This window comes from Leuresthes tenuis, unplaced genomic scaffold (assembly GCF_036924035.1).
Source record: "Leuresthes tenuis unplaced genomic scaffold, fLeuTen1.0.hap1 SCAF_8, whole genome shotgun sequence".
In the NCBI taxonomy this organism is placed as follows: domain Eukaryota; kingdom Metazoa; phylum Chordata; class Actinopteri; order Atheriniformes; family Atherinopsidae; genus Leuresthes; species Leuresthes tenuis.
In genome coordinates, this window is record NW_027325362.1 from 18691992 (window position 1) to 18705529 (window position 13538).

General features: G+C 39.9%; 1 protein-coding gene across 4 annotated transcripts in view; it reads right to left on the minus strand.

Moving 5' to 3' along the window:
* Positions 1-3328: 3328 nt before the first annotated feature.
* Positions 3329-13538, minus strand: part of macrod2 (mono-ADP ribosylhydrolase 2) — a 374142-nt gene continuing 363932 nt past the window's right edge. For all 4 annotated transcript variants that reach the window (XM_072391251.1, XM_072391250.1, XM_072391249.1 and 1 more), the window contains 3 exons: positions 6850-6897; positions 6329-6385; positions 3329-4512 (listed from right to left, as the gene is read on the minus strand). In XM_072391251.1, coding sequence (XP_072247352.1) covers positions 4490-4512; positions 6329-6385; positions 6850-6897 — 128 coding nt within the window. In that variant the 3' untranslated portion in view covers positions 3329-4489. The remainder of the gene's footprint in view (positions 4513-6328; positions 6386-6849; positions 6898-13538) is intronic.

Here is a 13538-nt window from a genome sequence, read left to right on the forward strand (position 1 = left end):
CTTTCATTAAGCTTCCGGGGTGTTTTTTTTCCCCTGTTGAAAATGACAACATAGAAACATTTTAATGACTTTCTGAAGTAAATTTGTTAACAAGGGGAGCAGTATTCTGCATTCATCTCCCAACTGAACTCAGTTTATTAGCACTCTAAAGAGAAATGTTATCATTTAAATCTTGTTTCATTTTATCTCTCCCAAAGAGGACATATTGCTCACAAATTGCTTGCATTTGTTTAGATGTAATCCAAACGGAAGACTGCTTCCTAACATAAAAGCTTTGACCTATTGGATAATGAGGACAATTCACAACTAATGGCGCCAATTTAACTAAGGTTTATCAACAGATTTTGCTGATGGGTCTCCAGTTAAATAGCAGACTTTATATCAGTTCTTGCGGCATTTTACCAGCAGTTCAACCTGTAAAGCAGCAAAATTTACTGCTACACAGCTGCAGTATGCCTATTGGTTTCACAACCTGGTAAAATATCATATTTTGCACTGAAGTAAGCAATGTTTTGTTTTGAAAACGGCTGAGAAATTAATTCAGCTGTGAATGGCACTCTTGCGAATTATAACTATATCATTATCCTGAGCAGCATGATGGAAAAACCATCAGAGAACTGCTCTACAGATGTACAATACAGATCAGTCATAACCTTGCCGTAACTGCGCTACAATGATGGTGAAAAATTTGTAATATTACCTGAAGAAGCATATTAGTTCAGAATTCAGAATTAGATCTACAACAGAGAGTGAAAGACAGAATTAGTTCATTAATCTTCCCTCTCTTCTGTTCTCTTGTCATGAGGGGCCATCAGCGTGAGACAAACATGCTTTCTTAGTGAGACAACAAATGTAATCTGCATAACTGTCTTGCGCTGGCAGGGTTTAATCGGCGTATTCTCACTTGTTCAAAGCGCACAAGTAAAGCTGCAAGTCAATTTCCTTTCAACATTTCAGTGGCCCTTGTTGGCTTTGAAGACAGGCATCTATAATGAAGGGCGTCAATTTTCATCCCAATTAGAGTGTTTATCTCGGCTTAGTTCACCTATAGTGGTGCCTTTGCCTCTTGTGGGGGTGATGAATTTTCATGAAGGACAAACACTGTACTTCAGATAAAAACAGCTTATCTAGCGTTGGGATTTAAAGCTTGAGCTGGAATTATTTTTCTCCAATTCGCTTGTGCTGTGTTAACAGGCAGTGTGTTGGGGAGGGTGTGCGTGTGTGAAAGATAGTTTGTGGGGTGAGTAGTGGACAAAGTTGAAAAAAAAAATGCAGGAAAACAAGGTAATAGATGTTTATATAAGAAAAGCTTCACTAAGCTTTCCTTTGGAAAATGAAATAAATGGAGCACATCACATCAGTCCACAGCTGCTTGACAAGACTTGTCAGATACTGACAAAAACATATCTCACATGTCAATCAACACTACTTACCAGATATACAAATACCCTAACATGTATTTATGGTTCGCTTTAATGTGGGAAAAAATACAGTGCCTGTGATGAAGGATGTGAGTCAACAATTTCAGCCTCACAGCTCCGATGTAAGCCAGAAAATCCAACAATGTCTGATGTAAACTAGGACGACAGGGTGTTTTTGTGCATTCGCTGGTTTGTTATTTCAGCATTAAAGTCTTTTGTATGCCATGGAGCCCGAGCAAAGCAGAAACCCTGTGCAGTGAAGCCGTTTTCCCCTGACACCACCTACTGCTCAAGTTGAGGGAACGCACTGCTCTGACAGGCAACATTTAAATGAGGTCATTAAAATTTAACACAGTCCCCATTCCAGGGACAATCGCTTCAGACATCTGCATGGCATGTGACAAGTTAATGGAACACAAACATGGTAGCTGTTACAGTGAGCTGAAACGTGTTTTTAAATGGCTTTTCACACCAACAGATGAGAAACCTGTTGTTGATGCTTTTTGTTGATTTTTGCAATTATGTTTTCCAAAAATGGTAAGAAACTAAACAACTAATCCAGCAGGAGAAAAACATTGTGTTTTAAAAAGACAAAAAGAAAAAAGCCTGACGGTGGCTTTTGTTTTTCCAGTACAGGCATGAACATTTTAAGGGGTTCTAGTCACCAAATACTGTAGTAAATACTCCGGTAAATACCATATAATCACATATTTTGGTTCCAGTTGGTTTCATTGTTACCTCTCCTGTCAGTTGTCAAATGAAGGCAAAAGAGCCAAAAAATAGACAAAACAACTTGATTAATTGCTGAATGCTGCTTTTGACAAAGATGGCTATGGCTGGAGTAAAAAGTTTGAAAAGGATAAATCAGTGGATGTGGAGTGGTTTAATCCAACCTGCTCCCTGTCATTCCTCAAGGCTACATTAGCTGCCAATAGCATGTTGACTTGAAGTCGTGTTGTGTATGCAGCAGGGTTTGACAAAGAAAAAGAAATTGTGTTGTGAAAATTATATTGTTATGGCATAGTTTATTACTGTACTCAAGAAGGGGTGGAAGAGGAAGAGGAATAATAAACCCAGCAGGCTGAAAACTTTGTGTTAATGGCAGACGAGGACTGTGCTTGGAGCGAAAGAGTAGCATCGACTTTAAAGCACAGTTTGGGTGTCAGCTGATGAAGCTGTCTCCCCTCAGGCTCACAGCAGCAGCCTGTGTTGTCCTCAGTCAAACTTGATATCTTTTCTAATTCTCCCTTCCACATGGATTAATAAGCAAAGTCAATTCCTTGTTGTCCACTTCTGTTTGATTAAGAGGGAACAGGTGAGATTTTGTGTTTCTCTGAAACAGTGTGGTGGGTTCACATTGCAAAGCTTGTGTTGATATCTTTACTGAGACAGCTTCGGACAGCGTTTTTGAAATATGTATGTCTATATTTCCACCCGTGATGTGAGGATTTTAGAATTATGGATGTATTTTCCAAAGATTTGAAAAGTTGTTTAGATAACAACATGTTGGTTGCAGATGCCGGGTGTGATTTAATAGAGGGGTTCTGCTCTGATGAGCTGCTGACTTTGATAACAAACATCTTCAGAGTTCTCCAGCCATTAGTGAGTATCACAGAGGGTGGGTGGACTCTTGGGGTTAGATGGTCTGCCAGATATTTTGTCTCATTTGATAGAAGAGAAAGCCTGAGGGCCAGAGTGCGAACATGCTGGAGATCACAGGACAGACTAATTGTTTCTGTCTACCCAGAGACACACGACAGATTTCTCTGTTACAGTTGTTTAATTTCACACATGACTGCAGGAAAAGCAACTTTACTGGATGCTATTGGAATGAAATATATACTGTATGGCATGACAGATGTATAAACAAGACACACAAGAAGGTATATTATAAGCTGACACTTGGCTTCCACTTTAAACTTTATTAGTTGTTTCTGTTACAGTTTAGCAAAGCAAACATCAAAGTATGAAGGCATCATTTCATAGACCTGTAATTTATCTGATCTTTAGTATGGCACCACTGAAAATAATCAATGAATCATAGCAACAACTAAAAGAAACCCAAACCATTAAATCAACAAAGGAAAAAGCAAGAAATGACTAACAACAGGTGTTAGCCATTAGCTGATGTACTTAAAATACTAATCATCTGCAAGCAATATACAACCATTCAGACTTGGACCATCTCCTAAGGTCTGCGATTGTAATTTTGTAGTTTGATATGAAATAAGGCAGATTTCTTCCATACAATTATAGACAATCTGGAAAGGAGACAAGCAAAAGCGAAGAAGACTGCAGTTCTCGTTTATGTTGGTGAAATTCAAAGCAATTGTCTGGCATGCACTGGAAATGGAAAATAAATAAGGAAGGAAAAAAAAGCACTGATTGATTTGTCAAGAGAAACTCACATCCTCATTTGGGTTAGTGATCTGTGGCATATTGTCTGACAGCTTTTGGCTAATTTGACTTGATGTTGCAGCAATGTGTGAGGACATTGGGCAAGCGTTGGTGTGTTGCACTCCAAACAGCCTTAAATGCAGTATATTAAACAGTTTAATGCCATGACGACTATCTATGGTGTTTGAATTGTAGGAACTAAAGCATGGTCGATATTAAACGTCATCCAGCCTGGAAATTCAACATGTAGGAGCTGTGGCTGTTGTCCTCTGACAGCTTGATCGTGCTCTCACAGTGGGTTTGATCAGATAAAGAGATTTGAACCTGGTTTATCTCATTGCACCCTGCTGGCAAAATTAAGTATGACTCTAACACACAGTGAGGTATGGCTCATCTTTTCTGGCTGATATGTTAAAGTCCTATAGTAAGGTTTTGTACATACATACATACATATACAGTACATACATACTCCAGGAATGAATGGTTTCCTAACAAAGTGTGTGTGTGGGGGGCTAAGTAAAGGTGGGAATGTGAGCATCTTGTGAGTTACTGGATGTCCTGGGCCAGCGTCAGAGCCCATACTGACATGGGCCATTCTGATACCAGTGTGGTAGGCCTTCGCACAGTTTACTGGCTGTCAGATGAGGTTGACTGTTTTTTCCCTTAGTCGGTCATTCTTTCTTCTCAGCAGGGTCTGGATAAAAAAAAACAAATATAGGATGTAAGAATGCTTTAACACTTACAGCTAAATACTGTGTCTTATTACTTGTTTTAATAACCAATAAATGAGATGGTGTGGTTTTGCAGCTTTTTGCCATCATGAGGAATTTTAAACTAAGAATCTTTTACTTAGCTTTTTTCTTTCATTTTTTTCTTTCAAGACCAAAGGCATAAATAATTAATAGACTGGATCATCCCTAGATCGCATTATGTAATAATGTTTAGCTGTAGAACTAGAATAAATGTGACTGTTATTTTCAGAGTGGGCACAAGAGAAATGACGTTTGCCTTGTTGTCCAACTAACTACTGAAACTGAAAGTTAAAGGGATGATATTTACACATAGTTCAAATGTTCTGAAACTGAAGTTATAAAGTTGAGCTTCAGTGTATAAAGTGTCAATTAGTCACATGTATAAAATGTTGTAATATGTCAACAAATGTTTGAAGAAATTGTTGCATGTTGTTTAAAAAGATGCTTTTTTCTACATTTTACCACGTTAAATCACATGTCGAACGTTGAGTGTTAGAGGGAAAGTTCAGGTTTCAAATGGGCACATAAAAAGATATTCAACATAACCAGAGTGATTCTGAAAATGAGTGAAAAAGCAGCCCTAATCCCTTTTGCTAAGAGGAATGTTTATGAAGTTGAAGTTATAGCACCACTCTGTAAATCCAAATTAAGAGCAGTGATATATATGCTCTGTTGAACCACTTTGGTCAGTTTTTGCTCCTAGATGAACAAGAAATTATGCGTTGCAGGCACCTCTATTTTTCTACTCATACTTCACCCTGAAGGATAACATGACTCTTTTGTGAAAATAAAATAGCCCATTACCTATTAGCTATGTTCAGAACAGAGGGCAGTCCTTTGTTATTCTTTAACGTCGTACTCTCGCTAATTCAAAAGCACACTATGTGCTGACCAACTCCCTAATCATACCCTGATACTCACGGTTGTTCGACAACAAGCTTTTTCAGTCCTGGCACTTTGTCAGGCGTTGTTTAAGCTTTCTCCTTTCTACATCAACCTGTGTCGCTCTGCCAACTTATTTCATACGCTGCTAGTTTGTCCTATTTATCCAACCCCAACAATCTGTTCATAGCAGTTGCTTAATGAATTTATTTCTACCCAGAAACTCTGCTTTGCCCAAATTTTAATTTGTTTTTTTGGCTGAACAACTCTATAGAACAATTGCAGTCATAGAAATTCAAAGCACTCTCTATAGATGTCGTCAACATTCAAATTCTGTGCCGTCTTATTACCCCTACACCTCAATAGAGACCTTAGAATAACAACAGAGTAGTATCCTTATCAAATATGATTTATTGGCACGATTATTGTCCCTACAGTCTGTGGTGGCTGTATGTTAAAATAATATGCATTGCACAGCTGATTTATTAAATGTCTGATGGTTGAGTTTGCAGGTAATTCATCACACTCAATCTCTAAAGACGTGCTGACACTTATATAGCAAAATATCAGGGTTATAGTTGTAGACCTGAAATGGCTAGAGTAGATTTACAAATGCATTTGGCCCTGGAGGGGCATGAACAAACTGCCTGCCTGCTGTCTGACCCCACAGAGACAAGAAGATGAAGACAGACGGGGGAAAATCGCAGACGAGGAGGGTGAAACTGGGTAACACTTGGCTGCACAGAGCTGAAGATTCTCAGAAAGAGGTGAATTTTAATTTAGCAGCTGTGGACACTAATAAGATCCCACTTAAAAATAGAGATGTGTATTGGATAAGCCTCTGAGAAAATGTGAGTGCTTCCTCCATGTCCTTACCTTTGGGTAGAGTGGAATCAGGTTCTTCTGAGCCCTCAAAAGAGTCTTTCATCTCCTCTAGAGAAGAGAAAATCAGTTTAAAAAAAAAGTCTACAGGCAATGAAAACCCAGCAATCTGCTGCCCATCATCTTGTGCTGAAAAACATCAACTTACCTTTGCCTCTGCTTTGCCAAGCTTGTGACTCAAGCTGAGAGATTTTATAGTTACCTTGTCACTAACAAGAACTGTCTGAAGTAAGGACTGAGCTCGATGTTAACATCTCAAAATGTAATTGTAGTGTTTTTCTAAACATTCACAAGACTATATATATCACAGCACTGGCTTCTGATGTATGTTATGACTGAGGTTCAAGTGCATCTAATATATATCCAGAATGTTAATATGCACTATGATGCGTTTATGGATGTCGGTGAGTAAGATGCAAGAAAAGATGGAGAGGATGTGGGTAGCAGACAGCAGGTAGTGTGTCTGTGAGTAAACAGCAATCCATTTCATGTAGACGACCATGATTTCTACTCACCTCCATTGCTGGTGCCAGTGTTAATCTCAGAGTTAATCTCAGATAAATCTGTAAACAAGAGCACATATTGATGTCATCTATCTTTAAAGTCAGTTCATTCACTGACCAAGATTAAACTGCTTGTTGTTTAAAGTAAAAACAAGGTTGCAAATTATTATTATTACTTTTTGCTTAGAGACATAGATCATTCTCAGACCGAAGAGTATCAGACTTTGTCTCAATGCTTTATCTGTCATACCTGGAATTTCAGTGCCTTCCTAAAGAGTTAAACTTCACAAAAAGATCAATTCAAAGGCAAGATAGGAGAGAGACTCATGCAAAATGAATTACAGACTCCTGTCCCCACAAGGCAGCCTGAGATCCTCCTCTACAAACATCCTTCTCCCCTTCTATCCTGCTTGTTACCTCTGAAGTCTCACAACTCCTTCATCGTCACTCCCTGAGCAAACCTCCACACTTCCTCCTTTGCAACAACATTCACCCAAACAAAACACACCAGAAATATAACTGCTCTCCCCAGGCAGTCTTGTAATAATGTAAACAAATACTACTGCTTAGGCATGATAGAAGAATGGGTGAAATTCAAAAGGATGTCATTGTTTTGTATATTCATAGCTACAAGTCTGCAGTCACTGAAGTCACTGAATTACTTGGAGGAAAGGAGGTTCCTGGTTGTAATTTGCAGGTCTGAATACACATGCCAGGCTGTGAGGCTCTTGAAGGCACATAGAAACCTTGTGGGTAACAGTGCATTTCCCTTTGTGTCAATTTGTCTGGAGACTGCTATCTATAGCAAAAATACATTTATCTGTGTTTAATCTAAAACACTTTGGAATGAATTTTTCCTCATGCAGACACCACTGGAACTAAAGGACTGCTGACTAAAGGAATGGATGACACAACAACAGTCTCGGCCCTCATTTGTTTACCTTTTGATCGAAGGCATCATCATAATACGAGCTACAATAACTTGAGTGTTGTGAAAGGAGATCACTTAAGCACTGGCCTCATTTCAAATGCTTCTTACTTTGTGCCTCCCAGGTAATAACAATATCATCTCAGTGCTAAGGTAGCATCCTCCCCCTCTAATATCATCAAAACAAAAAAAACAACAGAATTTCTGTTGATTGTGGCCCCAGCCTCCCTCTGCATGCCTGAAGCTTCGAGGGCGTGGAGACGTTGTTCTGTCTTGTCTTGCTCTCTAATATGGCTTCTGTGTGCTGAGAGCTGAGGGGCTATCATTTAGAAAAGGATAGGAGAGTTCTGCGGTAAATACATAAACAAGATGGGGGGGGGGGGGGGACTTGGCTTCTGTCAAGGTTCTGGTGAAGGAGACACAAGACGCAGAGGCCAGAGAGAGAAGAGAAAAACAGCAGACTGATTTGAACTCCTCAACAGGAAACTGGGAGGACGTTACATTGATGTTTCTTAAAGCTGGGACCCTTTCTATAAATATTTATATGCAGAATAAATATAGAATTTTCTGAAGACTGTAAACAGGCCTACATTGCTTCATGGAGGCAAACCCATCAAAAGTGAGACTTTCACTGTGATCTGGCTTGATATCGTCACTTTTTGGAGATACAGAGATCGAGACAGATTCATTTAGTAGAGAACAGAGGTCACCCATGTTTGGAAATCATTGTTTGCAAACATTTCATAATCAAAAACATTTCTAATCACTTCATTCTTTCAGAGGTTATCTAAAACATCCTGAAGAGAAATCCCATCAAAATGGAGGATAGGAAAATATGAACGTGCTAACATTTGCACACAGAGGAGAAGGGAGGGGAAGGACGAGAGTTGGGCATAAGTCACCCTTGTATGCAGACAAGCAGAAAATTACAACCCCCACCTTCCATTCATTTATTAGACAAGAGGTAGTTAGCATTTTGTTGGTCAGCAATAGTGTACTGCAGCACAATATTCAGTCATCGGAGAAAATATATTTGAACTGGACAGCAATGGCAGGTGAAGATTTGAAAGTACTATATGAATAATTAACAGATATTTGATTAGCTGTAGCTTCTGTGTGATAAGTTCCCTCATTATTTCTCATCGTAATCAAAGAGTATTTGTCACAATCGCCAGCAGTTCTTTTAATGGTCTTTCCATTCCAGCCCAGTCAGCCCACAATGGAGGCAGTCCCAGAGGGTCACTCACACAGCAGCTTGGGAACCGGCTCTGCTTAATGTTCCAGACAAGAGCCTTGGGCAGAACAGGGGGTTCTCTTTGTCCCTCAGCCACAGGACATTTCACTGACTTTTATTCAACTCCTCTTCTGGAGCAGTGGAAGAATGGAGGGAAAAAAGAATCGATGGAGGTGTGGAGGTTTAGAGGTGTCTGTGCCCTGCAGTGCCGGTTCCCCAGGAGAATTTCTACAGTGTATTTGATCCCTAAACCGTGGTGTGGCCGGCTGGTGTGCTCTGTTTGAACAGGTCTTGGAGGTCTGATCTCTGGGAGATCCCACAGGTGTCCAGCTGCTCGCACTCAAACAAAGAACATAACCCACCAGAATCTCAGTGTAGGAACTACTGAAAACCATCAGTCTCCAACTTTTTTACGTTTGGTAAAAGGTCCATTTACTGACTGAATCTCTTTCACTGAATGTGTTCAGTATTTCTGTTTTCTGTTAGCTGAATCTTTGTTTTTTGTGCATTTTATAAAGCATCTGGGGGGGAGGGCTTGGTTTCTCAACAGCAATTCATCTTGAGAAAATAAAGTAGGATAACGTCAGGGTCGGTACCAGTATCTGCTGAAGCTCTATTTCTTTCAGGAGATTAGCTCAAGACTTATTTCAGAATGTAAACTGGGTGGTCTACAAAGGACTCAGGTCTGGTCTGTATTTGGCCATGTTTATTAAACAAGTATCAAAGAACCCCTCATTGAACTTTACATGGACTAATAGCTTTGGGCCTGATACGCCTACTACAAAGATAATCAAAGATATCCCAGCTCAAGCAAAACAAGAGTGGGTGGATCTCAACAAGTGTCCAACCAAAAGAACTAATGAGCTGGTAAATGTGGAAAGCAGCCCATTTTCATATGGTAATGTTAAATTTGTAGTGCAGGCTTGTGGAAATAGCTTAACTGCCTGAGCTGCCTCTCTCAAAACAGTGAGGAAAAAGGATTTTTTGAGCAGGGGGGGCAGCATTTGATAGCCAGAGTTTTCTTTCCTCTGAGATAGAACACTGTCTGACAATCTGAGCCAATTAAAGAGCACTGAGCTGTGACCTGCAGGGCTAGGGAGATGAAAACAAGCCTGTTCAGTAAACACTGTGACCGCCCCTCTCCTGAAAAGCCAAGAGTCTTCATTAATATTCTGTCTTTCTTCTTCCTAAGAAAAGGCCAAGGGGTTGTGGACACTAAGTAGCATTGTGCTCCCCTGTGGGTTTGGGTAACATTGCAGTGGTGGCGGTGGTGGGGCGGCTCCAAGTTGGGTCAGGGTCCTCTAAACACACTGAAAAGGCCCAAACTCATTACATAGGCCTGGGCCATGCCTGACAAGATGAGAAAACACAAAGTACTCTGAATGAGTGAAAAGAAAACAGGACACCATCTGCTTTGGGGTTAAGCCACTACTTGGAGAAAAGGGAAGATGATTAGAGTGAAGTGTGTGATAGAAGGAGATAAACAGGGTATAACTGACAACAAATGCTGGCAAAAATAAAGGGAAAAATGACCATTAGCGAGACCATAAGACTGTGCTCTATGTGAAACAAAGACTAGATTCCGTTAGCAATGTCTATCACTTGTAATCTTTCTTTTAAGTCATTTCTTATTCCCAACTCCATGCAAGGTAGTGTTAGATAGTCACTGTGGTGTGTCAGAGAGCAGGAGATAAAAAAGAGCCAGAGCACTGAGATGCACAGAGATGAAAGGAGTAACTGACTAACTTATTAAGTGAAGAAGTGAGAGAAGAAGACAACACAAAAATAGACATGGAAGGTAATAATGCAAAAGAGGCCTCCCCCTGTGTGACCTACATACCTGCTAAACCTGCTGTCAGTGGTGGCCTGCTCCTCTCTCATCACTCTCTGAAGTACTTTACATAATCTTTAGACTCCCCTTGCGCTGCTAGAGGGCCTGCTGCAAGCAGCTGCCCGATGCTGTTTTCAATACCTTTTGTGGTTTGCTATATCAAGGCACAGACTGTTGCAGAGGGAGCAGCGAATCTGACACTAGGTAATGTGGCTAACAACTGTGAGACATTAAAATGGGACACACCACAGCTGCAGGAGATGTGAAGCCAGCATGTTTGCAGAGGAATACATTGATGTTTGTGTGCTACTGGACACTGGCAGCTTTGCAGTTATGCATTGATTTGCAGTTATGAAGTGATGTCTTTTTTTGGGCAGCTCAAGGTTTTTCACAGTAGATCATGGATTGAACTAGTCAATACAATCAAAGTGCGTGTCTAGACTGCAGCGTAACCAAGAACCCTAACAGAGTAACGGTCTATCAGCGAAAGGTCACAGAGAGAGCAGCCTGATCGATCGCCTAACAGAAGAACCATGTATATGCGTCCATGGTGGAGTTTGGGACTGATGGAGATCTTAAGCGTAGACAGTTAAGACTTTGCATCAGCCTTTAATGAAGCCACACTCTTTCTATGTTTTTATTTCTCTACTCACAGAGCTGTGCCACTTTCTGTGATGTATTTTAAAGTGACCTTTTAAGCATAGCAAAAGTAATGCATTTGAAATGTGACACATTTACCAACTATGATTTTTTTGACAAGCAGCAAGCCAAAAAACAAACAAACAAAATCACTTTTTACACTAGTCGCAAGTTATTGTTCTGGTTTTGCATTTAAAAAAAAACTAGTGGGTCAAGCACACTGATTTTTGAAATCCAAAAGGTTGAAGGCTTCAAATCCCAGCTGCCATGTCAAAGTGTCAAAGAACACCGTTGTCTGTATCTCTCCTTAGTTTATTTCTAACTAAAGTAGCTCTACCATCAAATCTTCCTCAGGCAAGCCATACAGATAATACACATCACTCAAACAATGTATTTTCTGTCTGTGTGTGTTTTTATACTTGGGTGTGTCTGTGACTAAAATATGTTTCAGACTTTTCAAAAGCACATTTGTTGCTGGCTGACAAATTCTGCCTGTGCTCAGAATTGGTTCATTTGCCATTATTGTGAACCAAACTGTGAGTAGAGACAGGAGAAGAGAGCTGATCAAAAGAGGGGCTTCAAAGCAGAACAGAGAAGAGTGTCCCTAGTATCCTGTTAGATGCAGCTCCATCTCTTTGAAGCGGGCCTCTGGGCCAGAGGTGACCAACATAATGGACGGTATGCACATTGTTGATCTAGTCTCAGCAGCTAAGTGACCAGAATCCTGTGTTTCTCATCAAAAGAAAGACATTATGAAATGGAGATGGAGGGTGCCATCTGGAATAATATATGAATTGCAAAAGAGTGTTTAAACAAACAAAGAAAGGGGAAAAAAAAATCAAGCTCGACATCACTGTCAGTCCAGCGGGAACTTCATTAGTCACCATAGTAACAACAAGCCAGTACCATCCGTGTTCATTCAACAGTCTTACTGAAAACATTACTTTGTGCTGTTTCCAGTTTTTCTTCAAATTCTCGTATATTTTCTTTCTTTGCTGTATAAATGCTTCACACTATTGATTGTAACTATAATTGTATTGTGTCTATGTTGGCAGTGTTTGAAAAACAGAAATCAACGTTACTTTGTGCTGGTTAAACTGTTAAATGAGATATATTCTATATAATACGTTACACTTGTTTAATTCTGAATACAAAGATTTATGATGGAGCAGTAACAACCTTTGTTTTTTTCTTTTCATTTTGACATAATGGCAGATGAGTGGCATTAGCCACCATTGTCTAATGTGGCGAAAGATCCAGTACATTAACATATGTATTTCTTTTTATGTGGTAGTAAAAATTGCTCAAACTAATCTGAAAAACGAGGTACATAGTAAACCACACATTTTGTGTATCCATTCCATCTCTCAACAGACTGCAGTGAAATATTCCTAATTGTACTCATCATAAAATCTACAGGAGACCGGATAATACAGTAACTGTGTGGCCGAAAATTACCAAAGCAAGTCAAAGAAATGGCTGAAAGGGTGAAATGGAGTTCAGTGCTGAGGGGGAAAAGCGACATGAAATTCAGCTATAAAAGCTGAACTATTACGGACAATGATCAGATTGTGGGTGTCCACTCATGGCACTAAGGCACAGTGTCTCAGCATGGCTGTCACTGGTGTAGTTATTACTTTACTCTCACAGTCAGTATAAGAAGCATAGCCCAGTGTCTTCAGCCGGTGGCAGCCTGCTCCCTAAGGAGTCACAAAGTGTTACAGAATACAGTGTTATGCCAAAAGTTAATCGTGTGCCGACAACTCCTCGCTACAGGAAGTGTTCGTTTCTCCCCTGAATTAGATTTACATCGCCAGTACCCCATTGCTCACAAAAGACCAAGACAAAAGGGCACAAAACAACCAATTAAGTTAAGCGTGAAATCCTTTTCGCTGCTGCAGACAAGCAAGCATAAATGCAGAGTGCATTTCAGCAATAACTAATTCAAAGTGGAACATACCAGTGAATTCAATAAATTATTCAAGTAGCCAAAAAGACGAAAAGAAAAAACACCCTTTGATTTGCAGAGGATTAAAAAGAAATCCCACTGTTTGTTGTTAATTCTTTTA